Source organism: Apiospora kogelbergensis, assembly GCF_038363985.1.
Source record: "Apiospora kogelbergensis strain CBS 113332 chromosome Unknown utg000002l_segment0_segment0, whole genome shotgun sequence".
Taxonomy (NCBI): domain Eukaryota; kingdom Fungi; phylum Ascomycota; class Sordariomycetes; order Amphisphaeriales; family Apiosporaceae; genus Apiospora; species Apiospora kogelbergensis.
This window is the reverse complement of record NW_027117419.1, coordinates 3,579,654-3,604,603: the sequence shown is the minus strand read 5'-3', so window position 1 is coordinate 3,604,603 and position 24,950 is coordinate 3,579,654. Positions and strand designations below refer to the sequence as shown.

General features: G+C 53.3%; 8 protein-coding genes across 8 annotated transcripts; 4 read left to right on the top strand and 4 right to left on the bottom strand.

Moving 5' to 3' along the window:
• Positions 1-639: 639 nt before the first annotated feature.
• On the bottom strand, positions 640-2,065 carry PG998_004087 (uncharacterized protein; the record flags this gene model as incomplete). Its single annotated transcript, XM_066870905.1, has 2 exons — positions 640-1,050; positions 1,103-2,065. 2 exons carry the CDS (start codon positions 2,063-2,065, stop codon positions 640-642), a joined length of 1,374 nt encoding a protein of 457 aa, XP_066734655.1.
• Positions 2,066-2,783: 718 nt separating this feature from the next.
• Positions 2,784-3,656, top strand: PG998_004086 (2-3-diketo-5-methylthio-1-phosphopentane phosphatase; the record flags this gene model as incomplete). The annotated part of the gene is made up of 2 exons (XM_066870904.1): positions 2,784-3,420; positions 3,523-3,656. 2 exons carry the CDS (start codon positions 2,784-2,786, stop codon positions 3,654-3,656), a joined length of 771 nt encoding a protein of 256 aa, XP_066734654.1.
• Positions 3,657-4,619: 963 nt separating this feature from the next.
• On the bottom strand, positions 4,620-6,213 carry PG998_004085 (Major facilitator superfamily transporter; the record flags this gene model as incomplete). The annotated part of the gene is made up of 3 exons (XM_066870903.1): positions 4,620-5,470; positions 5,557-5,813; positions 5,948-6,213. The coding sequence occupies 3 exons, from the start codon at positions 6,211-6,213 to the stop codon at positions 4,620-4,622; spliced, it is 1,374 nt and encodes a 457-aa protein (XP_066734653.1).
• Positions 6,214-7,313: 1,100 nt separating this feature from the next.
• PG998_004084 (uncharacterized protein) lies at positions 7,314-7,778 on the top strand (the record flags this gene model as incomplete). Its single annotated transcript, XM_066870902.1, has 2 exons — positions 7,314-7,624; positions 7,682-7,778. The coding sequence occupies 2 exons, from the start codon at positions 7,314-7,316 to the stop codon at positions 7,776-7,778; spliced, it is 408 nt and encodes a 135-aa protein (XP_066734652.1).
• A 580-nt stretch (positions 7,779-8,358) lies between these two features.
• Positions 8,359-9,248, bottom strand: PG998_004083 (Dol-P-Man:Man(5)GlcNAc(2)-PP-Dol alpha-1-3-mannosyltransferase; the record flags this gene model as incomplete). The annotated part of the gene is made up of 3 exons (XM_066870901.1): positions 8,359-8,700; positions 8,770-9,014; positions 9,098-9,248. The coding sequence occupies 3 exons, from the start codon at positions 9,246-9,248 to the stop codon at positions 8,359-8,361; spliced, it is 738 nt and encodes a 245-aa protein (XP_066734651.1).
• A 312-nt stretch (positions 9,249-9,560) lies between these two features.
• On the bottom strand, positions 9,561-10,836 carry PG998_004082 (D-amino-acid oxidase; the record flags this gene model as incomplete). Its single annotated transcript, XM_066870900.1, has 4 exons — positions 9,561-10,378; positions 10,464-10,561; positions 10,618-10,755; positions 10,814-10,836. The coding sequence occupies 4 exons, from the start codon at positions 10,834-10,836 to the stop codon at positions 9,561-9,563; spliced, it is 1,077 nt and encodes a 358-aa protein (XP_066734650.1).
• A 7,623-nt stretch (positions 10,837-18,459) lies between these two features.
• Positions 18,460-19,599, top strand: PG998_004081 (uncharacterized protein; the record flags this gene model as incomplete). The annotated part of the gene is made up of 3 exons (XM_066870899.1): positions 18,460-18,657; positions 18,724-19,286; positions 19,347-19,599. 3 exons carry the CDS (start codon positions 18,460-18,462, stop codon positions 19,597-19,599), a joined length of 1,014 nt encoding a protein of 337 aa, XP_066734649.1.
• Positions 19,600-22,009: 2,410 nt separating this feature from the next.
• PG998_004080 (origin recognition complex subunit 4) lies at positions 22,010-24,735 on the top strand (the record flags this gene model as incomplete). Its single annotated transcript, XM_066870898.1, has 4 exons — positions 22,010-22,197; positions 22,344-23,445; positions 23,501-24,091; positions 24,160-24,735. The coding sequence occupies 4 exons, from the start codon at positions 22,010-22,012 to the stop codon at positions 24,733-24,735; spliced, it is 2,457 nt and encodes an 818-aa protein (XP_066734648.1).
• Positions 24,736-24,950: the final 215 nt, after the last annotated feature.

Sequence of the window (24,950 nt, the reverse complement as noted above, 5' to 3'; positions counted from 1 at the left end):
TTTGTCATTCGCTCTTCTAGCATGCTTTATAAAAAGCGCCAGTTGTTTTGAGTTAGTACGACCGGGTGGGGGGAAAGCGAGGAGAATGTGCCGAAGGAAGACCCTTTGGAAGAGTCGGAAGCGAGATTATAAAAGGTAGCAGCAGTCTAGAGAGTAGTCGTATGGATGCGAAGGCGCCATTATACCATTTTTATGAGGATGGGGAACGTAGAGGTCTGACATATATCTACCCACAGGACGGGGTAAGGAGAAAAGGGGTGGCGATCTGGACTGGAAACGCTTTTTCTGGGAAAAGATGTGATGCAGCTGCCCCTGCATTCTCAACCAGGCCCCATGACCACCATCTCCAGCGTTCCCAGATAGAGAGCAGAATTGCGGCCTATGTCTAATGGATTATGATTGCCAATGCAACCTCTTGTTTGATAGAAATCCGTTTCTTTCTGACTTATGCTCTTGCGGGGTGTCTTGTCCTGGTAAACATGTCTATGCCGGGTCCAGGATTACCGTTGTTTATTTACATTCCAAAGTTTTACAGTGTTATTCTCTTCAAATATTATATATACATGTTGTTCTCTGTACAAAGACAACGAAGAGAGGAGATAGCTCTCTCGTCTCGCATAAGGGGGCCTTCTCTTGGGTTCACGTTCTCCTCACGAAGAAAACGGCGATGGTACCCGCAACGGCGGCACCAGCCGCGACGCCTTCTAATGCTACTAATGATACATCCCGCATACGTATGGCAACCTTGCGATCGCTCACCAGATCACGAGCAGCGTCTTTCCAAGAGGACGGTGTCATTATCGTTTCGCGCCAGGACGCCATCGGCGTGGTAGGATGCGTAGAATCGATTTCGACGGGTACTCCTTCCACCATGACATCGGGATCAGTGCTGGTGCCCACCTCTGCCGTTGTCGCCGGAACAGTAGTAGCGTGAGCAGCAGGCTCTTCAAACGCCGTCATCGGTGCAAACGCCACAGGCTGCTGCTGTCGGTCCTCTTCCTTCTCGAAGTCGCGAGCAATGCGCTCTTCCTCGAGGGCCTCGCGGACCTTCTGCTCGAAGCCCCGGACGAGGCGGGCGCGACGCCAGGGCTCGGCGCCGAACTGGAAGACGAGGAAGAGCAGGACGTTGACGCCCATGAGGCCCCCAAGTGCCCCAGGTGGACATGCGGCGGATCTTGTCGGACCAGATCTGCTCCTCGTGGTAGCGGGCCAGAATTCCCGAGCTGAGGTCGCGGTTGAGGCGCTCCGTCTCGCGCTCGGCCTCCTCGAGCTCGCGGGCGCTGTCGGCCACGCCCGTCTCGAGCTCGTAGTCGGAGCGGTAGAGGCTGGTGAAACGCTCAAAGTCGGCGGGGGTCCAGGTCTTTTGCCGCGCGAGTAGGGTCGTCACCTCGCGCTGCGTCGCCGAACGCTCGGACACGCGCGACTTGTACGTGTTGCGGGCCTCGTGCAGGTGCTCCTGGGCCGCGGCCAGCGACTCTTCGAGGTCGGCGATGCGCGATTTCAGCGTCTCGATACCAGTATACCCAGTCAGGACGTTGACGCGCTGCGAGGCCTTGAACAGAGAGGATTGGAAGCGGTCCATGAAGGTGGCGAACTTGTTGGCGAGAGGGGAGGTCGTCGTGGACTGCGAGGGCAGAGCTGGGTCGGTCGTGATGGTGCTCGAGGTGGTGGCCGAAGCGGCCTTTTCCGAAGGAGACTTGCCATCTTTGGAGATAAAGTCGGCATTGGCGGCGGATTTGGAAGGATTCGAAGACGATTCCGAGGAAGGAGTGGAAGACGACGACGACGATGATGTTGACGATGAGGTTCGCGGCGCAGGCGGAGGGGTCACATTGCTGGGGTCGAGATGTGAAAAGTCGGGTGCTGCTCGACTAGGGTCGTGAGGAGGCTTGGGATTGGACGAAGACCAGCGTAGTTGGGTCTTGCACTGGGGATTGAAGCTATAGTCGTCGAGGACGAGCTTGAGCCTCCTCGAGGGGGACACGGCGGTTATGGTTGGCGATTGCTCGTACAGCAGCCGTGTGCTCATCCCGAGTATGGGTCGCCATACCCGAGAAGGCGGCATATTCCAATGGGAGTAGCTGGTGCCGTGTCTCAATCCCTCCTAGGTTCTTGATTGGACCAAGACACCAAAGGGATTTCTGTGATGCTGCTGCTGGCACGATATTAGTAGTGGTGATGGCCCTCCCGCAGCTGCAACTGTAAAAAACCCCAGGTCCGAGGCCTGACGTCCAGCGGTGGTCTGGTCCGTCATCCGAGTCTACACCGCCTGCCCTGCTGGGCCCGACGATGGCGGTGATGGCTGCATCGCAAAATGGAGGGATGGAGGGATGGAGGGGTGGAGGGGTGGAGGGGTAGCTGCAGGCTGGAACGCCTTTTTCTTGATGGCAACTTGAACGGGTTGGTGGTTGGTGGTTGGTCCCTGGTAATTAAGCACTGGCTTGGAGGAAAGAGCGCCAGAGCGCTTGCTCTGAGTCGCGATCGGTCCTTCCGAGGCTCATACATACATACATACATACATACCCATTCTCTTTCCTTCTCCCTCTCCCTCCCTCTCTCTCTGTCTCGATTTCTTTCACTTCTTCTTCTTCCCTTATCGCCATCCAAGTCACCCCCTGACATCCCTCGTCTCACCGACTCGACCTGAGCTATATTGCAATCGTTCAGAGTGACGTCATTCAACAGAGTCTTTCTTTCTTCACAGCTATAATAGTTTGTCCAAAGACTGGGTTTGTTTGTTTGTCTGGCCATCTTCCTCGCATCGCATATAGACCTCAGCAACAATGGGTTCAACCACACAGTCCAACCTGCCTGCCCTGGCGACAAACCCCAAGGCCATCTTCTTCACCGATTTCGATGGCACCATCACGCTGCAGGACAGCAATGACTACATGGTAGACAACCTGGGCTTCGGGACCGCCCTGCGCCGCAAGGGCATGGACGACGTGCTCGACGGCAAGCGCACCTTTGCCGACTCGTTCAAGGAGATGCTGGACAGCGTCAACACGCCCTTCGACGAGTGCCTGCGCATCCTGGCCGCCAACATCAAGCTGGATCCGGCCTTCAAGGAGTTCTTCGACTGGTGCCGCGCCAACAACGTCCCCGTCGTCGTGCTGTCGGGCGGCATGCAGCCCGTCATCCGCACCCTGCTGGCCCACCTGGTCGGCGAGGACGCCGTCAAGCACATGCAGATCGTCAGCAACGACGTGATCCCCAGCCCCGGCCACACCGACATCAACGAGGAGGGCGGCTGGACCATCACCTACCACGACGAGAGCGAGCACGGCCACGACAAGAGCCTCGAGATCCGCCCCTACGCCGCGCTCAAGGAGCGCCCCGTCATGTTCTACGCCGGCGACGGTGTGTCGGATCTTTCGGCCGCCAAGGAGACGGATTTGCTGTTCGCTAGGGCCGGCCGGGGTAAGTCATCCTTTCATCGGCCCTTTATCGGGTCTTTATGAAAATGAAATATGCCGCCTTGCACAAAACCTGCTTGCTAACTTGTTTTCCTCCCCCAAACAGACCTGGTCATTTACTGCGAGCGAGAGAAGGTGCCTTTCACCGTCTTCCACAGCTTCTCGGATATCCACAAGATTGTCCAGAGCGTTGTGGAGGGCAAGCAGACGGTCCGGGAGGCCGCCACGGGTCGCGACTAAGGTAACCACAAATGACGATTCTTTCAACGTGACATGCGATAGGTTTGGGGGCACATTGGGAAAACATTCACTTTTCATGCAAAGTAGACATGATAGACATGATATAGACGAATAGACTCGGCGTGCACATGGGTTGCACTACGAACGCCACTTCAAAGACAATGATATACTCTTCGCGTTTAACAGCATAGTCCGAGGGGATCCCACCACTTATCAACATTACTATGGTGGCCAAAAATCCCCGACTTATTTCCATTGCTACCTTCATACCTACAACTATACAAGCAGCGAGTAAGGACCGGGGTCAGGTCAGGGGAGGAGTCACCGTGCCCCCTCTACGTGCCGGCGTCGGCATGCCGCAGTTGAAACCAATCTCCACCTTCGATCATGATATCGCCCGTTCGATTGCCGCCACGAACTGATTTTGAACGCGGCCTTATCTCCCAATGCCCAAACGATGCCGGAATCGCAAGAAAATGCCTCGGTTTTATCTGGGCTACGGAATCTGGATCGCATGGTTATGGCACGATGTGTTCTGGTTAAGCTGACCCACCGAGGCCTGGTGTTTCCAAAGAGACGCCGAATAATTGACCGGAAAGGGGATACTCAGATGTTTTAGAGCCTCGCGCGTCGAATACAAGAACATGGAGACCGGACGGGCATCGCACAAACCCTGAACAAATCCACCATCACTTTTTTAAGCGTGACCTATACCACTTATTATACCGCGAACTCTCTCCATCTATAGCTCTATCTAGACGTTCAACTAGCTAGTGCACGCTTCTTAAGTACTCCTTTCCTGCCTTTGAACGAAAGTATCAGTCGAAAGAAAGCCAGAAAGCCAAAGTCGGCAATCATGGCCTCGAAACACAGCATCTCCCTGCACACGATGATCACCAAGTCCATGATCTCGTCCAAGAAGAAGTCGCACAAGATCGCCTCCCCGCTCTACACCCGGGAAATCTACTCGGTCCTCTTCCGGACGGCGGGGATGCCATACCAGCAGACCATCATGGCGGCGAAGAGGCCGATGGCGACGGGGTGCAAGACGAAGGTGCCCGCGACCTGCGCCAGCATGCCCGTGGTGAAGGGGGCCACGGCCCCGCCCGAGCTGCCGAACGCGCTGATGACACCCAGGCCGCTGACCTGCTCGCGCCGGCTCAGCGACTTGGTGAACACGGAGGCGGCGCAGGGGTAGACGGGGCCCAGCAGCAAGCCCACGACGGCGAGCGCCACCGAGTCCCCGATGACGTTGGGCACCCACCACACCAGGGCCTCGAAGACGGCCGAGCCCGCCACGAGGGCGTACACGAACGTCTTCTCGCTCAGGCCCACGCGGCTCGCCAGCGGGGACAGCAGGAAACGGCCCAGCGTGATGCCCGCCCAGAAGCCGGCCGTCACGTACCCGATGGACGACGGGTCCACGCCGCTTGACGGCCGCTCCGTCATCAGAAACGAGATAACCCAGCCCGAGATGGACACCTCGGCTCCCTGGTAGGCGAAGATGAAGAGGGCGCCCAGGACGACCACTTTGGACTTGAAGGCGGCAAACATGGCGCTACCACTGTCGACGGCTGGCGCCGCGGCCGTCGCAGCCGTCGTCGTGGGCAGTGCGGAAGCATCTTCGTGCTCGTATGCCCAGAACGCCCATGCCGCAAAGACGAGGTTAACGAGGGCCAGGGACAACGTGAGGAAGTAGTAGCGCGACCAGACGGTATGCCCGACGGTCACAATCGTGGTGGCAATGATAGGTCCGACAGTGCCCCCTATCCCGTAGCTGCCATGCATAGCGCCCAGCATTGCAGTTCCGTGGCCTACGATAGTGACGTCAGCCAACATCAAATACATAACAAAATAATAAAATACCAATTTACAGAAAGAGTGAACTCACGCAAGTTACCACAGAACACATTGCCAATGGCTAGACTCACGGCGTACCCGAACCCAATGAAGAAGAAGGACACGACGACCAGAGGGAAAGGCGCGGTGCAGACCATGGGAATATATCCGCAGGCCATCAAGATCTGGCTCAGGGCCAGGGCCTTGGCCCGGCCTAGTCGTGCCCGGATCTTGTCGATAAAGGGCGCGGCCATGATGAAGCCGAGGGCGTTGCCGATGAAGATGAGCGATACCACGGCGTAGCCGATATTGTAGTGGCTGGATCGAAGGAATTTTCAGCCATCGACGAAAGATCAAGGTGATGAAAGCGCATGAATATTGTTGGAATTTGTGCTTCCGACTGAATCTTGTTCTCTGGACATTGGCGGATGGATAGATGAAGATATACTTACGTCTCCATATACGGAATCAACGCACCGGGCGCGGCGTCGTTGAGCCCACCCAGGAGCTGCATAGAGCAGATGGAAATCATCCTGTACCGGTTCATGGGCGGGTCGGAGAAGCTCTGCATGGCCTCGACGGCATCCGCGCCTCCCATCGTCCCGTTGCTTCCACTCGAGATGCTGGTCGGGGAAGTGGGAGAAGACGACGAGCCAGGCACGCCGCCAGCAGCGGTCATGTCGACATTTTGTAGCGGCGCCCGCGGCGCTTTCCCCATCCCGGGAAACCACGGGGCTGGACAACGGCCCCGAGGAATAGTGGCGATGGCTTCCCGGCCTGAGTGTTGACAGCTCAATATCGTCGTCCTGCTGCGGCGCGGCAGGGTACGTGCGCGAGACGGCCGGCTTAGGTGTGGCCGGTAACGCAGAAACGGGAGCAGATTCGACATGAACCAGTGCCCCGAACATGGACGAGTCCATCTTGGCTGTATACAGGTATGATATTGCTGTCTAGTCAGAGTTGTTGAATCACAGATGGCTATGGGAACGCCTGATTATATGATGAAAGTGAATCAATCATGTCCTCAAGCCCAAAGCTGCAATGAGTCCCTCTCCGGCTTGATGCCATAAGCAAAAGTATTTGTAATCAACCAGTGGATGAGGCTCACCGGTGAACCCATGACGACAGGCTCTTGAAGTAGGTGAGTGTGGCACACCCTACGGAGAAATCGTCGTGGAAACTATGGAGGGAAGTGAAGCGAGTATGGGGCCCCCCCGCAATTCCATAATACGGCGCGCAGCAGGGCGTACGGGGGATCGCCCTGATAAAGCGTACGGGGGATCGCCCTGATAAACTTCGCCTGGCCCCCGCCCGTCTGGCCGCTATTCAACGCAGCAACTCAACCACGGGAAGCAATAGCAACTACATGTATACGAGGTTGTCTTTGTTGTGATCAAATATATTCCGATATATTTGTTTCTGAAAAGGGTCGACAGCTTTGGTGTACTATGCTGGGCATCAAAACTCCAACAAACAAGTTATCTTGGGAAGGACGCGGTTACTTGCCCCCAACAAGTCCAAGAAAGCCAACGCAAAACCCAGAGGGTCCTCCGCATCATGTGAATAGAGACGATTATCTTATCCCTTCTTCTCTTCTTCCATGTACGTGCACATAGCTCCTCGCATTGGACTTCGAGAATCAATGTTGAGACTTATGGATCGGAAGAACTCCGGTAGATCCCGGGTCCATTGTAGCTGCCAAAAATTGCCTATTCTTGGGTCCTCAAATCCCCATCAGCGCGCACTTTTCTCCATACCACTCCCTTGGACTCAACCCTGTATATCAAGACCAAAAGCAGACAGGCCTAGGACTTGAACATGGGCAAGCCTAAGCGTAATATCCAGGCCGCGGCCGAGGAGTCCATGACACCCCCCGATACACTCAACCAGAGCCAAACTCTTGCACGTGTCATCAAGGCCGAAGGAAACAACCTCTATGGCTGCCTCTTGCCCAGCAAAAAGACCGTAGTAGTGGAACTCGCCGACCGCTTCCGAAACACCATATGGATCAAGCGCGGTGGTTACGTTCTGGTTGACCTGTACCCTGCCCCCGAGCCCAAGAGCAGAGTCGAGGGCGGCATCACCAATGTCGTCCGCGACGAGAAAGCATGGCGCAAGCAGAGCTACTGGTACTTTCAAACTCCTCTCTCGCCACTTTCGACTCGTTTAGACTAATCCGGCTTCAGGCCCAAGGAGTTCGCAAAGAACACTTACGACGATGAAAGTGAAGATGAGTCCAATGTCGGCAAGATGCCCCCTTCCGATTCCGAGGATGAGGGCTGAGCCACCATTTATACACTCACATCACGTCTTTTTCGCTCTCGACAGTCTCCGCGGTACAGACTCAAAGTCCCTGTTTGCAGCAAACCATGACGCAAGCGTCGTGCCGGCCATTGCAGCAACTACGATGCCAGAACTGACAGGCGTGCTGGGGAAGACATTCCATGCCCACTCTTGGACAGCCCATAGACCATATTGGACTACGGGGTGAACACCACTACGCCATAGGAGGTACGGGGTGGCCCAGGCGAGATAGGCATAGAACTGATAATGGAGGGACCGTGCAAAAAGGAGACCGATAATGTTGGCCGAAAGTATGGTGGTCATAGTGTACTGCGCAGTAACACCCGAGGCCACCATCGGCTCTTCCTGGGCACTGAAGGGCGATTGGAACTGCAGCATGGGGGTTATAATCGCGGCGAGAGACTTGCGCGAAGGCTTCAGCCACTTTTGGACCGCGAAGGTAGCCAGAACCGCAACATGTAGACCTAGAAGAACAATAGAAAATGGTCGACTGAGGAATGTTTCTTCGCCGACGAAACGCCAATTGACAGTCCACTTGAAGAAGAACTGCCTCGACAGCTCAAAAGCTCGTGACAAGTAGCCTCGTGCATTTTCCCGCAGAAAGGGGGGCGCCGATGACAACCTGGACCTGGGCCATGATTGCAGCCGACCTGAGAGCGCCGGAGAAACCCCGGCCCTGGAGTAGGATGATACCAACCGCGGGCAGAATCAGCAGTAGGGACATTTTGGTCCCGAGGCCCCATGTAAAAGCCAGGCAGCCAAGAGTCCATGCCTTGCGTTGGAAACAGAAGACGGTGACCCAGAAGAAGAAGGCCGCAAAGCAGTCGTTGAAACAGCGTAGGACGAATATGCTGTGCAGTCGCTTAGACGCGATCAAAAGAGGAAAGACGTACGGGGGGACCTGTTGAGATCAGCCACTATTCTTGTTCGCCCGCCAAGTAAGCTCAGCATCAGGACCAGCCGGACTTACCCTGGCTTTCCAATAGCACATCATAACAAGGGCCAGTGTGGCCATGTATAGACCTGCGAAGATTTCCTGTGCGAAAATAATGTCCTTTCCTTGGTCGGTAATGTTGTACAGCGCAGTGTAGGTGTATACATGAGCGGCCGGGTAGACGAGAGGGCCGGTGCCGCCCTTGATGAGGGTGTAATCGCGTTCGCCTGACACATACTGGGCGACCTGCTCCATGTATGCCTTCCAGTCAATTTCGGTGTCTACGGAAGCATTATCTGTTAGCGATGTATCCCACGAGAGAGAAAGACCAGCATGTTAGGAAGGGCTTTGGTGGTGCGCTTACAGGGGACCTTCCAGATGATCAAGGCGCACAGCACGGCATCAATAAGGAACAGGCCGACCGGTATCAGTTTGGAGAGGACATGGCGACGGTTTGCAATGTCCGACACCAGGTTGAGGGCCTGCGCAACTAGTCCTGGCTGGTGGTCTGCCATAGTGGTGGTGTTGGTGACTCCTGCGCTACGCGTCGAACCGACCGCGTTGATGAATTTAATGACGTTCGGTAGGAGCCAGATTGAGACAGCAATTGAAATGTCCAGGGTCGGGGTACCTGGGCGGGTGCAGTGGCTCGGGACCTAGCCCGCTAAATTTAGACGGCAGCGGTTGGGGCTTCAGGCGATAGGCCGCTAAAACTCCAGCGTACAAAATACCATGTGTAAGCTTTCATTCCAATCTGTACACTTTCGAAATTATCCCATCTCCTCCATCACCTTCATTACGTGCTTGTACTGTACGTCCTCGATTCCTTACAGCTTGGCTTGATTCAAGGCCTCAGAAGCCAGCTCAACTACTCGCTCGGCACATCCATAAGAGCCTTGGTAGCCCCAACCCGCATGGCCGTAGTTGTGGACAACCCAGGTGCCGTCTATCTTTTCCTTGTCAAGACGCACGCCACCGTTGCGGTATGGCCGAAGCCCGACACCATGTCGAACGACGTCGAGTCCCTGCACGCCCTTGCCGTCGGCTAGCTCCGGGACCATCTCCACCGCCCGCTTCATGATGCGCATGGCGATGTTCGGGTCGGGCTGGCTCTCCCACTGGCCCTTCTGGTACGTGCCGCCCAGGATGGTGCCGCCTCCCGCAGCCCGCATCATGATGTAGAAGACCTCGTCTTCGGCGTCGTTGGTGCCCGACTTGGTGACCATGTAGGGCGCCTCGTTTCGGACGACCACAACCTGGCCCCGCACGGGGATGACGTCCTGGTCCAGAACGCCCCCGAGCCGCGAAGCCATCAGCCCAGTCGTGTTGACGACGAGGTCGACCTTGGAACCCGTCTGGCTCCACGCGGCTGCCTCCGAGATGTGTTTGAGGACGCCTCGCCTGAACGCGACGCCGTTAGCCCGGCACTTGCCGAGCAGCCAGGGTAGGTAGAGCATGGTGTTGATACAAACGGAGGTGAACTCGGCGCCCGAGGCCACATCCTGCGGGAGCTCGCCTTTGGAAAGCTCGCGGAAATCGTCGAACAGGGTCTTGTACCAGGGATCCTCGAGGAATAGGCCGTCGAAAGCGTAGGCCCCATTGCGTAGCTTCTCGAGGTCCTTCTCTCTACGGTACACACGCGACTCTATTTTGAGGAAAGAAACACTTGTTGTCAGCATTGCATGGCTAATGATCAACCCGGCTTGTACGGCATGTTCATGGATGCATACTCATCTTGTGAATGCCGGCCTCGGGCACCTCCTCGGCTAATTTCTTCAGTTCAGGCCATGTCTGCCGTTCCCAGCGGCTCGAGGCCTTGGTAGCCATCCTTAACTGCATCAGCGCCAGGTTTTCGGTGGCATTCGGCCGTGTCTTCCTACTCACGGCAGTACGTTCGCGCCAGCCCATGGAGATGCGTATTCTATGTCATAGTCTCCGGGCATATGCTTGGCGACGACTGTGATGGTGTTGGCGCCATCTTTGGACAGCAGGTAGGCTGAGGTCAATCCAGACACCCCGGCACTTTTATAGTAGATTGTCAGTCTTGATATTGTAAAGATTGTAGAGCGGCTTAACATACCCAACCACCACTATGTTCGGCATGGTCACTTAGTCTCGGTTGATTTCGGCTGTACAGCAGGTAGGGCTCCAAAGTTCACTGGGCAGAAACCGTATCACGCCTGTCGGGAGAGTACCAGTTTTCCAACAAATGAGGCACGCAGCTTTTACAAGCAGATACAGATGGGTGATCTTGTATATACTTTATACCAATGACAGCGGACTTGCCTTGCAGCAAGTAGTTAAAGCATCCGGCTATCGTCTTAGGGCGCGAAGGGCGTTGGTCTTCATCCATTGACCAATCGGCTTACATCGGCGGCGGGGCCTTTTGTTCTATCAATTCCAAGCCGACCAAGTCCTTGTCGGAAGACTACCGGTGATAAGCCCATGCTGTTTGTATTCCTTATAGCTGATACGCTGCAGCAAGTAACATACAATACGGTATGATAAGTTCGGCTTCGGCCTGACTCATTAAAGCAATGGCTTTCCTTAATCGTCTCGCCGTATCCTGCTTGTCCTAGGTTGCCAAGACCTTGCTCTGCCCTCCTCGTCCCACCTATAATCAAGCAAGCGATGTAGATGATGTGCTTGTTGGATGCGAGATTGGAGCATCTGATTGTTTAGCGGATCAACTCATATATGTTCCAATCGTGTCATCTTGAGTTGTAGTGAGTGAGCCCTCGTTCAGTTGTTCGGCAAAGTCAACTTACCGATTAGTTCATCCATGGATCATGAAGGCATTCATTCCTTGAACGAAAGGAGGAAACGGTTCCGCGAGCTCACTTCAGAACTGTGGTGTATTGGCGTGACCACGGTCGCGGTTCACTTTCAAGCAACCAGTCACTGGATTAAGAAGATTAATGATAATTGTGTTCTGTAATACATCCATCCTTATGTCTGCTAAGTTTCTACATCATGCTACTGGCTTGGTAAGTGATATCCGAAGACGAAGCTTCGCCACGTGCGATTACTAGAGTAGACACAGGCTAGCGAATACTATGTCAGATCTGTATTTGCTCTAGATCTGTATTATCGAAGGAGAATTATTCAAATCCAGCGGTTAGACAAACAGCATATATGTACAGTGCCTGTCAAGAAGCCCTAAGATCCCTGATAACAAACCAGATGTCTAGCTTGCCCATTCCCACAGGTCGATAGCCATCTTATCGACGTAACCCAGATTAGCCCTAAGTAACTACAAGCGGATGAGTTGCCATTCAACTACCTGGTGAAGAACGAGAACTACCCTTGCTATATCAAGGGGTTACAGAGTATGTTCAGCATCTATCCAGTTGCGTCGTGTTATTTGCAACGGCTGGTTTTATCACATGGAGACAAAAGAAAATACACCAACACCGTACTCTCACAATGTATGCCGACATGCGTACTTGAACACAGAACCGAGACAGTACAAACACAAAAGACCATACATACCAACAAGCCATCAGCCCGTTGGCGAGGAAAATGAGACCAACTTGGCCTTATAAAGGCATGAACTTACCGCCCTAGCAGCCGGCGGGATTACCTACCAGACTGGGCTCTCTGGGACTAAAACACTCATATCAGGTTTATCTTAACTAAGTAGAGCACGATACATCGTGGGTGGCCTCTGAGATAGCCCCTTTTCGCAACGACTTCGTTCTTTCAGTCAGGCTCAATCACTCGGTTCATCCTACTTGCTTTTATACCGTTAGTGTGTTCCTATGAGTGCTACGCTTAAGGAGGAGTTCGCTAAAGCTGTGCTCGGAGCTGAAGATGCGCGAGATGTATAATTGCGCACATGCCGATACTATATCCGTAAGCTGAACTAGGAACTAGATAATGACATGGGAATACTGAGTACTATTCCTTCTTTCTTCTCATATTTCTTACTATGTGCTCAATGGGTATCTTATCACGTTGTGTCTCTAGCTCGTCTAGAATGGGTCGTGCGTGATGATAAGATAGATATAACATGGGATAACAATATGTATAATTACTATATAGGTCACAGGCCGCGACTAGAACGTCAGTTACGACGCCGCGAGCAGCACCAGCGAGTTGCTGGCAAACCAGAGCCCTTAGAGGCGTTGTCAACGACATGGTTAAATATGAGAAAGGGGTTCCAGTGTAGAGCATGCGCAAAGTGGGAGTTACCATACTTCTTCCTCTCTTTTCTCCTTCTAGAATGACGCCTTCGAAGTACACAGACAGGGCTTGTTGCTACAAGGGACTTGGGCTTGTACATTCGCACTGCTTGTAAACCGTATGTTTCTTGCTAGGTAACATGGTGTGCCGGGTGTGCCGGGTGTTATTGGCAATGCTATCAAATTGCCTGATGCTCCATTGGGAAGAACTGGGTGTATTTTTCCTTTCATGAGCGTGTGGTGGACAAAGGCGACGATACTATTTCAGCCTGGAGGCTACTGCATGTGCACAATCACCTGCGTTTTGGCTTGAGTGACGTTACAAAGAAGGAATCTCTTTTCGAATCCTTCTCTCCTGAGACACTCGCTTGGCAACACTCCGCCGAGTGGTAATGTACATGAGATGAGCGGGATTTGAACACAATTTCTCTCCACACAACTTCCAGCCGAAAAGCAGCACTATTGTATGTCGATCTTTTGTATACGGGCTTAGAAGATGGCGATCGTTGCATTTTCAGAACGGACATAAGGCGCAACCAATATATTCACGAGGAAACGGCAAGTGATGCAAACATAGGGGGGTTTGCATATCGGATATAACCTCCTTTAACCCAATGACTGGTCTGGATCTGGATACCAGCAAAGCCAAAGGGCCAGATGCGCTCCGTCTTCGGAATATCTTGCGTAGACCATACGCGTCAGTGTTACATTCACACACAAGCAAACGTCAGCAATCTGAATAGGGTGAGATGTTAGCAAGCAAGCAATACACATGCCGGCCTTGGCACGCGATCTAGGAGAAGCGATAGGCCCGGCGGACTCATTGGCCCGTCATTCTCTATCCGACACACTTTGCAACGAGCAACAAGCCAGCAAAGGGAAACGCCGTGCACATGACGCCCGGCTGACTGGCTGACTAGTTTCCCCAGTCCAGCCCGCGCTCTCATTGGCAATGGCAAAATCCAGTGCAGCGGCACGGGCTGAATAAGCAATTAGGCTCTTGCTCTTTCCCCTCCCCTCTCCTGCGTGTAACGCTGACGATCCGGTTCGACGGTCCCGATGCTCTGGCCAGTGCTACTCGGCGGCAGATAAAGGAACCGGTGTAACGAATGAAAAGTCAATTTTGTGTAAAATGCATCTTGCTTTTTAGGACCTGGACCGTTTTCTGACAATGCCCAGATGTATGTAAGTACGTTGTAACACGTCGTACTCGAGAAAGCCATTCAAATAAGATGAGCAAGTTTGTCGGTCAAGAGGTGCAAGAAAAACGTAGGGGTTTCGTCATGCTGTTGCTTCTTTCTTCAACGGAAGGCGATTTTGGGTTCTCGGGTCGTTTGGGGATTCCGACGAACTGGTGCAAGCAGATTTTTTCTTCTTTTTTTTTCTTTCATTGTTTTGTTTCCTGACCGCCGGATTTACCAAGGGAGTGGAACGCTTTATCATGCTGGTCTCACACACCTGTCTAGCCGAATCTGCAGATACCCAAAGAAAGCATCTAACGGGCTGGATATGGGGGATTAGTTTAGGACGATGCCCAGTGCTGGGACGCATGGTGATTGGTTTGGACTGGCCATAAGGGGTGAGAAGGCTAACTGGCTGGCCGAATGTGAAGCACGTTAGGTTTGGATCGCATCCATTAAATCAGGAGCAGGTAATCTGCCTGGTTTGATGCGCCTCAACGCCCTCTCTCAGCTCTCGCTTAGCCTCGACGCATTGGGTTTTGGGAAATAGTTCTCCGACCGACTGTCAATGATCTGATGCTATTCTGGAAGCCGGTGGCGTCCATCCATCGTACTCAGATGCTTGGTGGCCTATTTTAGCTCGCAGACGACGGCTTTGTTCCGTGACTTCAGGATCACCAAGGCCGTACGTAGCATGACGCGGTAAGGATCCGTCGAGGTTTAATAGCTGAGGTATATGTATCTAGCCTGAAAAGTCCTACACATGCAATGCAAGGAACGACGACTTGCTGACTTGGCTGGCTGACTCGCGCGGCCTGGCAGTTGCAGAGGCCGAGAGAATCTACAACAACCCAGGAAGCCGGGAAGGGAATGGGGGCCGTTATTTCCAAGTATGTGCGCCTTAACCCAGTAGCATCGATGAGGTGCGTATATGCATTGCTTTCACCACAATCGTGTGTTGGCCGTCCATCGTGAGTCGATGCTGGGCCGAAAGTACAAGCACTGCTGTACGTACAGCAATGGACCGGAGTGTCTGGATTGGGCACAGCCGCCCGGCTGCTTACAACCTTAGGTTGGCAGGGATCATGCGTTCCAGCGCTTCGGATACGATACGCAACAGCATCTCCGGTCTTGAGATGAGCGCATTCCAAATCCCGACCGTTTGTTCGGGAAATGACCAAGGGCGATTCAGCCGGCAAAACCACCAAGCCAAACAAGAACGAAAAAAGACCTTTTCTTTTCTTTCCCCCCTCTCTCTTTCTTATTCTTACTATTGTCATATGTTGGCTCGCCGGGTTTAAACCATCATGATTGACATCAGTAGTATTTAATATACCTGTACCTATACCATATATCTGGTGGCCATCTTTTCGAGTCAGAGGCGACTTTCATCTCCAAATTTTCGAAAAAAGTGCCCGGCCTCCACACCATTATTTCCGAAGTGGTTCGAGAAAGAGGTCATAGTTGCTTCGGGTCTTGGCGAGCTTGCCCCAATCGGCTCTCGCTTTTTGGTGGGAGAGGGTTGCGGTGCAAGTGGGTGTACCGTGATCTCGGCTGCTGACGGATTTGAGAACATGAGATCGATGGCTTAAAAGGACCTTGTCATTGGCTGTCGACGTCGTCGTCGGTGGTGATCAGGAACATACTCCCGAGCTATTCAAACAAATCAGACGTCGAGAATCATGAATGCACTGCACACCTCGACCGACTGTCTGTAGGTACGATTTCCTCTTTCTTCCAGTGTGACAATCTGTATGTACATAGTCAGGCAGTATCTAGGGGGTGGCCACAGACCAGAGAGGAAATGCGACGACGCCAGCAAGACAGTGTCTGCCACGTTGGCAGAGCAGCTTGCAGCTAACATGCCATCTAGATGAGCAGACTCGGCCGGTCGTTTCCCTACGCGAGCGATGCGACAGCGTGAACAAGACTATATTAGACTGCATAGTAGACACTGATATTATTACAGGATAAGGGAATGTTTGCATACCCAGTTTCAGTGCTAGTATAGTGCTGCTTACTAGTGCAGCAGACAGTGTTATACGTAGCTGGCAAGCTGGTTCTGGCCGCATGACACGTCTGTCGAAATAACCTAGCTGCAAATCTGCAAAACAATAGGCGATGACACCATAGCTGTGTGGCTTGAGGCTTTCCTTCTACGTATGCCATATGCCGTGTCATGCCATGCCATGAGGCTGCACGTGACGGGTTGGTCGCCCGGGCTCGATCCGAAAGCACTTCGGATTTAGAATTTTTATTGCTATTATTCATGAACCATAGCAGAGAATACAGTGCTGACGGCAGCCCCCACCACCTTTCTGTTATTTTGTAACGTTCTCCTGGGGAGATGAGCCTATTGAACTACATATATGGAACTCGCCAGCTATCCTTGTTATTGTTGCAACACCATCAGGGGGCCATCGGAGAGAGCTCGGACATCAGAATTGCCCGCCCTGGGGCTACAAGATGCCAGTGGACACGCTAAATCAATAATGGGCTGATCTGATGGAGGGTAGCTGGGATAACTGAGCAGTAGGTAGGGGGTACCTGTCGTGAGTTAGCCAGGTATGCCTGTTATGGTCGAGCAATGGCGCATGTGAAACAAAAGTAGCTGGCTGTCCATTGGGATCTCTCCTGTGGGATAAAACCACATATGATTACGTAGCCAAAGTACTGTGCTTGTCTGGAGACAGGAGCAGTATCCACGACGGGGGTCCGTACTGCTACTATACATACCTTATACATACAGACATTGGACGCATCTCAGCCGCTTCTCACCAGTTCAGTTGGCAATTGGGTTGTACGTAGCACTACGGCCCAAGCAGGATTTGAGTTTGGGGCCGTTGAGATCAATCAAGAAGGAGTTCCGTGGACTTGGTAAGTAGTAGCGCGGGGAGGGCGGCTTCTGGGGGCGGGCGTCGATTGCCTTTGCTAAACACTTAGGAACGCTGACTCGTGCAGGCAGCTGTGTCAATGTGTGACATGTATGTGTCTGATTCACGCAGCTCGCGAGTCGCACGCAGCAGACAATACACAGTGATCCATCTACTAGCAGCCCTATTGCATACCGAGTACATACATACATACGTACATACATACAAGTAGACGTGACGAGGTGCGGTCTTTTGCGGACGCTCTCGAGGGGCCACTCCAGTTAAATACGTTTCGTGGTCGCCGCTTTTGAATGCCTGCCTGCCAGCCTTTCCAAAGGGAGACGGGGCTTTGGGCGACTACTCGCTCTACTTCTATACTTGCTACAAAGCCAAGATCTATTGATGGGCAAAATCCCACCATTCCGGAAGACGCTGCCTCGAGACCCGCATGTCATATGCACGTCTCCACACATCCAGCAATCGCCAAAGGAGCTTCAAGGCACTCAGGCACTTTGGGTGCTGGCAGCTGGGTTGGGCAAGCTCCGTTTGGGTATTCGGGTAACAGACACCCTGTAGCCTGTCACCCTGTTGCGGGCAGAGGCCCCCAAAAGAGCACTAGAACGGGAACCAGGGTCGGGATGGGGGGGGATGTGAGTGTGTGTGTGTGGTTGTTCAGTAGGTTAGCCTGTGTGGCCTGTGGCCTGTGGCCTGCAGCAGCCAAAGAAAGAAAAGCAAAGCGAAAGAATAGCTCCTCCATAACCGTCCTCCCATACACACTACATGCCACCACACACCCTACGCCTCGTACATACATACATGCTGCTACTACTGCACGTACGTACGGCTGCTTTTTAGTACAACTCGAGGCCCCGTCCACCCAACCTGTCGGTTTTCCTTTGCTTCCTTTCCCACTTCTCCTCATTCCAATGACCCTCGATCCTTCCGGCCTGGCCTGTCGCGGGGCTGTCATTTAATCCATTGTTGATCACCGACTTCTATGTCTCACAATTTCCTCGGAATATTTCTCTTTCCCTTTCGCCTGGCCCTCAATCCCGTTGGTCTTTGGTATAAACCACTCTTCTCAGCAAGTCTTCGGTTTTAGTGGATATATCGCCATTGCGCAAAAGGAGAGGCCTTTCGCTACAACAGCTAGTCAATGACACACCAGCCGCTGCGGCTCGCACCACCCTTATTCATATTCACTTCGTCCACTCCGGATACCGCCACCAACTGATTGGTCGCTGCAACCATCCGCCCGCTTCGTTACGCAATCTAACACTCAACCGTCACCCGGATCATGCAGTAGCCGTTTGGTTCACTCCCTGGATGCATGTGAAGGTGGTCATAATTTGGACAGACCAAGTCTACAGCAACTTCTCCTAGACTGGGGTCATTAATTTGAGCCATCTTCGGTGGTGGAGTGTGACGTACTTGGAACGACTGGACTCGGGACTGCCATTTTTGGCCCTGGACAATCAAGGCGGCAGCATGAGTTCTCCCGCACTGGATTCGACGGCGCAGTCGGAGGGGAACAAGGGGAAGGATAGGAAAGGCTTAAGCAAAGTCCTTCGTGGCCTTTCGCGCATGAGGACTATTCTCAAGAGACCAAGCGAGCAACCATACAAATCATCAGTCAACGACCCTCGGATAAGGAAAGAATCGCCATTGAATCCGGCGACAAGGTATGTACTGCAGTGCTCAAATTCTGCGTCTGCGGCCATGCTCTGGAAAGTGTCTAACACGTCATGTTAGCTCCGCTGTACCCCCAAGACGGCTGAGTCTGAGAATGCCACCAGGATACCTCGCTCTCAAGTATACGATGAGCGTGCGAGGCGGCTGGGTGACAGGTTTGGCTTGGAGGTAAAGCCCGCTGAATGGAATGCGGCTCGGGGCGATGTCCTTCGGGTAGAGAAGCCAGTACGAATTCGGATTCACAGGACCTGCCACAAGTGCCAAGCAACCTTTGGCCCGGGCAACGCATGCCCTGGGTGCCAGCACCGCCGCTGCGATCAGTGTACTCGCAGCCCGCCCAAACGGACAGAGGAGGAGAAGAAGGCGAGCCGGCAAAGACGCGACGCTGTGGCTACGGCTCAGAAGGACCAAGACCTGGCACCAATCATTCCTCACTACGGCTTGGAGGACCCCATCGTACTGACCCGTCCGAGCCAAAAGCCCGGCGGGCAAGACCAAGTTCACAAGAAGCACCGGATGCGGATTAGGAGGTATTGTCACGAGTGCCAATCATTATTCAAGGCTCCTTCCCGTATATGCGAGCAGTGCGGCCACAAGCGCTGTGGCGACTGTGAACGAGTGCCGTGAGTTCCATCCCTTCACTAGACCATGCGTGCATGCTAACTTTTGATTCTCCCTCCCAGGCTCAAACAGAAGAAATACCCCAAAGGGTATCCGAATGATGAGCCAGGCACGAACTGGGCACCCAGGCATATTTGCCACGAATGCCATGAGAAGTTCCCGGCTGATGCCCTGGAGGCTACCATGTGCGACAACTGCTCTCACGAGCTCTGCGTGGATTGCCCACTGTTGGCGCCGAAAAAGGGCCTGACTGGCCCAGGACCAGACGAATTGAAGCTCCTCCACGAGCGCCTGGCACAGCTTTCCGTCGAATAATAGCTTCGATCGGGGTGTCCGTTGTGCTTGTCTGGAGTTGTTGGGAATTTAGCAGAAGCGTGCTACTGTCATTTTTCTTTTCTTGATACCCTACACTTATCGTACTTATATAAAACACTTCACACTATACACAATCAGATAGAATTTAAGATATGCTCATTTGTTACTTATCGCTGGCGACTTTACATGCACGGGTTCGTATTACTCGAAACTACATATTACTGATGATGGGTAGTGCGGTGCTACAGGAAATTATCAACTTGGCTCCTCGTGACAGCTGTGACAGTAGCTGAAGGAGGCGACATGCATTTTGTGATACCCGATTTCACGCAATCAGCAAGGTGTGGCCAAGTACGTTGTGCATGATATACACGACCGACCTGACCAACGAAGATGGTCAAACCGGTCACACATACAAATTAACGGCCTTACAGCCCAAATAAAACAAGGACAATGCAGCCAGCCATATGCGTGACAAGCTCCCGGGTCGGGGCCCCAAGCTCTGGCACGGCGGGGAATGACATACAGCAAAGCATGGAGGAAAGGGAACCCCCGAACCGTCCTGCTGGTACCATCTTGCTTCCGCATAAAGTGCCTGCTGTCCACCCTTGCTTTACCTTGCGGCTGGGCCAACAAGCGAAACGTCAACATCACCGTCCTCCACTCTTCGTCTACCTCCCTTTCCATTCGGGACCGAGCTTAACTGAAAAATGTCTACTTGTCTGGCGGTGTACAAGCAGCTGTTCCCTAGCCCTGATTAGCCAAGAAGCTATATATACGTGTACACGCTGTGCATATGTGGAAACTGCTGCGGCTGATGGTTTGTTTCAAACTATCTAAGCCTGGCAGATTGTACTAGAATCATGTGCTTGGGTAGCCTGGGTTACGAGTTCAGGCCGCTTAGCCTTGCGAGGGATGACTGGACTGGGTATATAACGAAGAGTCTAAATACTCGAAGATTGAAGGCCCACCCGTGTGTGTTCCCAATGGGCCTCGCTCATGGCGCAGTAAACGACTTTGTCCCCTGCAATCTGACATTCACCATTGATCGCCATTCATTGTCCGGTTCAAACGGCTTTCGGGATCCATTTCACACAACACGTGGTAATGCAGCTTTGTTAGTGTGTGTGTCCATGTGCGTTCGTACCTGAAGAGCTTAACTTGTAGTAGTTATAGTAAAAGTGGTATTTGGGTATAACCGCCCAACCAACGCGGACTATAGGACCACCGGCGCGGTTGCTAGGGCAGTGGGAGATGCAGATCACCGACAGAAAGCATATTGCCTTCATGCACACCCGTATGGCGTACTACGACCCTGCAGCCTGATCATCCTGTCCACCACCTTTTTGAGGCTGACCCCGACAACTGGCAAGAAAAGAATGGTTTCCAAGTTTTCCTGCTTCTTCGTTCTTTTGGCCAACAAGATATCTGATCGAGCCAGGCCGAACTATCTAAAGCCTAGCGCCGTAAGCTGTCCGGAGTCAAGCATGGCCAGGGCCCAAACTCCATGGGGTTGGTGAGAGGGGGAGGGAGGTAGCGGCCTTGTCTAAGCATAGTAAAGTCAGGCTTGTATTTGGCGTCTGAAGCCTGATTAGGCTGGCGCTTAGTGATTGGCCTGGGCGGAATTGGTGCCGCAGCTGGAAACACGCAGGTTAGTACTTACTTATAGAGCAGAAGAAGGGGAGACACGGCTAGGAAAGTAGTACTAGTGAGTGACTAGAGGACCGCCACGGAAAGCGGCTGGCAATCAAGCCACAAGGGCGGCAGCACGGCACATATATCTCCAGTAACCTTAACTAGTTCGATATTCGATATATATAGCACCAAGAAGAAGACAGTTTTTGTCCACATGCCACATCAGTTGGTGCAGCTAGTTGAGTCGATCAGGCTCCGCATGCGTACATAGAGACGGTCGAGGATAGGTCCGAAGGTGGCCTGGTCTATAGCCGCCTTTGTTGCATCTATACAAGTATGTAGAATAGAATGGGGTGGAGTTGCCCCAAACCCCCTTCACGATAACCTCGATTGCTGGTATGCAATGATGCTGCCCCTTTTGTTGGCTCGGGTACGGTCCCCACTTTGACGATAGATTACCTAATCCATTAACCGTGGCTGCCATGGCCGGCGCAACGTCGCAGCGTCGCAGCGTCGCGTGTCAAGTCGCGTCAGTCTGCGTCAAGGCGCCTGCATATTCGTTCAATTGAGTTACTGGGTTGCTTTAGCTACCAGACTGACAGGGGTGCTTCTGCCATCAATTCCACTTACCACCTACTTCATCCAGAAACTCCGTATTTCTCGACGCATGTAGCACGCAACGTCATCCACGACCACTTGACATGACCAACCTAGCTTTATAACCCCAATCCTGCAAGTTGGCCGCGACCGGCCGAAGTGGACAGCACACCTCCCGATGGCTCCTGAGCCCGTCACGACTCGCCGGAAGAGGACCCGACTCCAAGATGCCCCGGACGAGGCAGCTGCAGATGCGCCCTCGACCGAGCCAGCTGTAGCCGCAAAGAAACGAAAGCTAGATGAAGCTGCAACAAGATCCTCCGCCGCGCCTGACGGACCGCCTGCCGCTCCCTCGGCCACGCGATCGTCAGCGCGCGGAACCCGCCAACGTGCCAGTGCTAAAACCGCTGGCGGGACCAAGGCACCGAAGAATGGCGGAGTTGCAAAACCCGCCGCCAAGCCTATCGCACCTGCAGTCAAACCTGCAGTCAAACCTGCAGTCAAACCTGCAGTGAAGGCATCAGTCAAATCCGCAAAAACGGTTCGCCCAGCAGTCAAAAAGGAGCCCTTGCCTCTCAACGCGGCGCAAACACTATCTACGATGTACCCGACTCGGGCGACGAACTGGAGCTGCAATCCACCGAGGAGCAACAGGGGAAAAACAACAGAAGTTCTTCTCGCACGAATAAACAAGCAAACGGGGTGTCTAAGGGCGGGAAAGGCAAGAGCGCCGTTACTGAGGATGACGAACCCGAAGACACACAACCGCCGACAAAAAAGGTCCGCGGCAGACCAGCCAAGACCGTCCAAGCGGGCAAAGTGGTCAAGCCGGCTGTCAAATCAACCGCCCAACCAGCCGTCAAGACCTCCGTCGTCAAGCCAGCTACCAAAACAGCCGTCGAACCGGCCGTTAAGCCAGCCGTCAAACAATCTGTGATAAATAAAAGCCAAGCATGGCTTCACGATTCGCCTTCTAAAGGCTCACCTGCACCAAAAGGTATCCTGACACCCCGCCACATGAAGGCCAGCCGGCCGAGGAAGAATGTGGCCTTCGATAGTGGGAGCAAAAAGCCTACTGAGGAGGTTTTCTTCGAGGATCTACCATCTACCGTAAAGGCACCACGCGCCAAGGGCTCTAATAGCCCGAAGGATGACGGCGACTCAGAAGATGACGGAGAAAAATCCGACGAAGATGACGAAATCTGTGTGATTTGCTCCAAGCCGGACTCGGTAGCACCCAATGAGATTCTTTTCTGCGAACACTGTGACAAGGGGTTCCATCAGAAATGCTACGGGATTCCAGTAATACCAGACGATGACTGGTTCTGCAAGGACTGTCTCCAGGAAGATGTTCTACCAGGTAACCAGGATTCTGTGCAAGTTTCGGGGGTATCTAGCGCTGCCACGGAGTGCCCTGACATCCCTAACTTTGACCAGCATCTCAAGTCCATGCAGCGAGTGCTGTTAGATCGATGTTCTGGCAGTCGACGTGTCCGACTAAAGGGGCAAGATGAGGCGTATGACAAGACATACCAACTCGTCGAGCAAACGGTGTTGGCAGGCGAGGGCAACTCTATGATGATAATAGGGGCACGCGGCAGCGGGAAAACACTGGTAAGCTACCTTTCCCTTGTGCTCGGGACGAGCTTTTGCTAAGAATGCGTTGCAGCTTGTCGAGACAATTGTGGCCGACTTGGCCGCCGAAAATACGGAGAGTTTTCATGTCATCCGCCTAAGCGGTTTCATTCACACGGATGATAAATTAGCTCTAAAAGAGATATGGCGCCAGTTGGGCAAAGAGATGGAGGTCGAGGATGACCTGAACAAGACCAGCAACTACGCCGATACTCTGGCATCACTGCTCGCTCTACTGTCCCATCCCTCCGAGATCACGGGTGCCGACGAGGGCGTTACGTCCAAATCTGTCGTCTTTGTGATAGACGAATTTGATTTGTTTGCGACACATGCCCGTCAGACTCTGCTGTACAACCTATTTGATATCGCGCAGGCGAGGAAGGCCCCTATTGCAGTTCTTGGGCTGACAACGAGGATCGATGTTGTGGAGAGTCTCGAGAAAAGAGTCAAGAGTCGCTTCAGCCATCGCTATGTTCACCTGTCATTACCAAAGAGCGTGCCCGCCTATTGGGATATTTGTAGGCAAGGCCTCCTCGTCGAAGAGGAGGATTTGGACGCGGAAGGGTTCGATGTGAAGCTGGAAGGCCTCGACGAGTTCCGCGGTTGGTGGGAGGCCAAGATCGAGGTAAGCATTTTTGCGCTACGTGACTTTCCACTCGTTCGAATGACTGACTAACTTACACGATGCCACAGGTACTGCGCGAGACGCCAAGTTTCCAGGACCACCTTGACTACCACTTCTACACGTCAAAAACGGCTGCGGCATTCTTCACGTCACTTATCATGCCACTTTCGACCCTATCGCCATCGTCTCTCGACCTGAGAATGCTGGACACGAAGCTTGAGCGTGTCTCTCTCGAGGCCCCCGACTCGAAGCAACATCTGATTGCAGCACTCTCGGATCTTGAGCTAGCAATGCTTATTGCGGCTGCTCGGTTGGACATAGTGGCGCACACGGACACGGTCAACTTCGCCATGGCCTACGACGAATACAGTTCCCAGATGGGCAAGCAGAGAGTGCAGTCGGCGGGCTCGGGAATGCTGGCTCTTGGCGCTGGGGGCCGGGTTTGGGGGCGAGGGATTGCCGGCATGGCGTGGGAAAGACTAGCGTCGCTTGGGCTGCTGATCCCCGCGGGTATTGGAGGACGAAGCAACTCTGCCCATGGTGGCCTCGAGGGTAAGATGTTTAAACTCGACGTGGTGTTGGAGGAGATCCCGGGAACGGTCGAGCTTCCCGGGTTCCTGACCAAGTGGTGTACACAGATCTGATAGGATAGAGAGACATTGCACTGCTGCAAGTATGGCTGCCTGCTGACCAGCGCTACGCACGACGCTGACGGCAGGTGGATGTATCATAAGCCCCTTAGCCCGGCATAGACAGACACATAGAGGAAAGAGTCGCTGCATGTGGCTTGAGAACACGGCCTATATCATTTACTGGATTGGGGAAAAGTTGGTGGTGGCCGGGGAATGCGCTAAAGGCA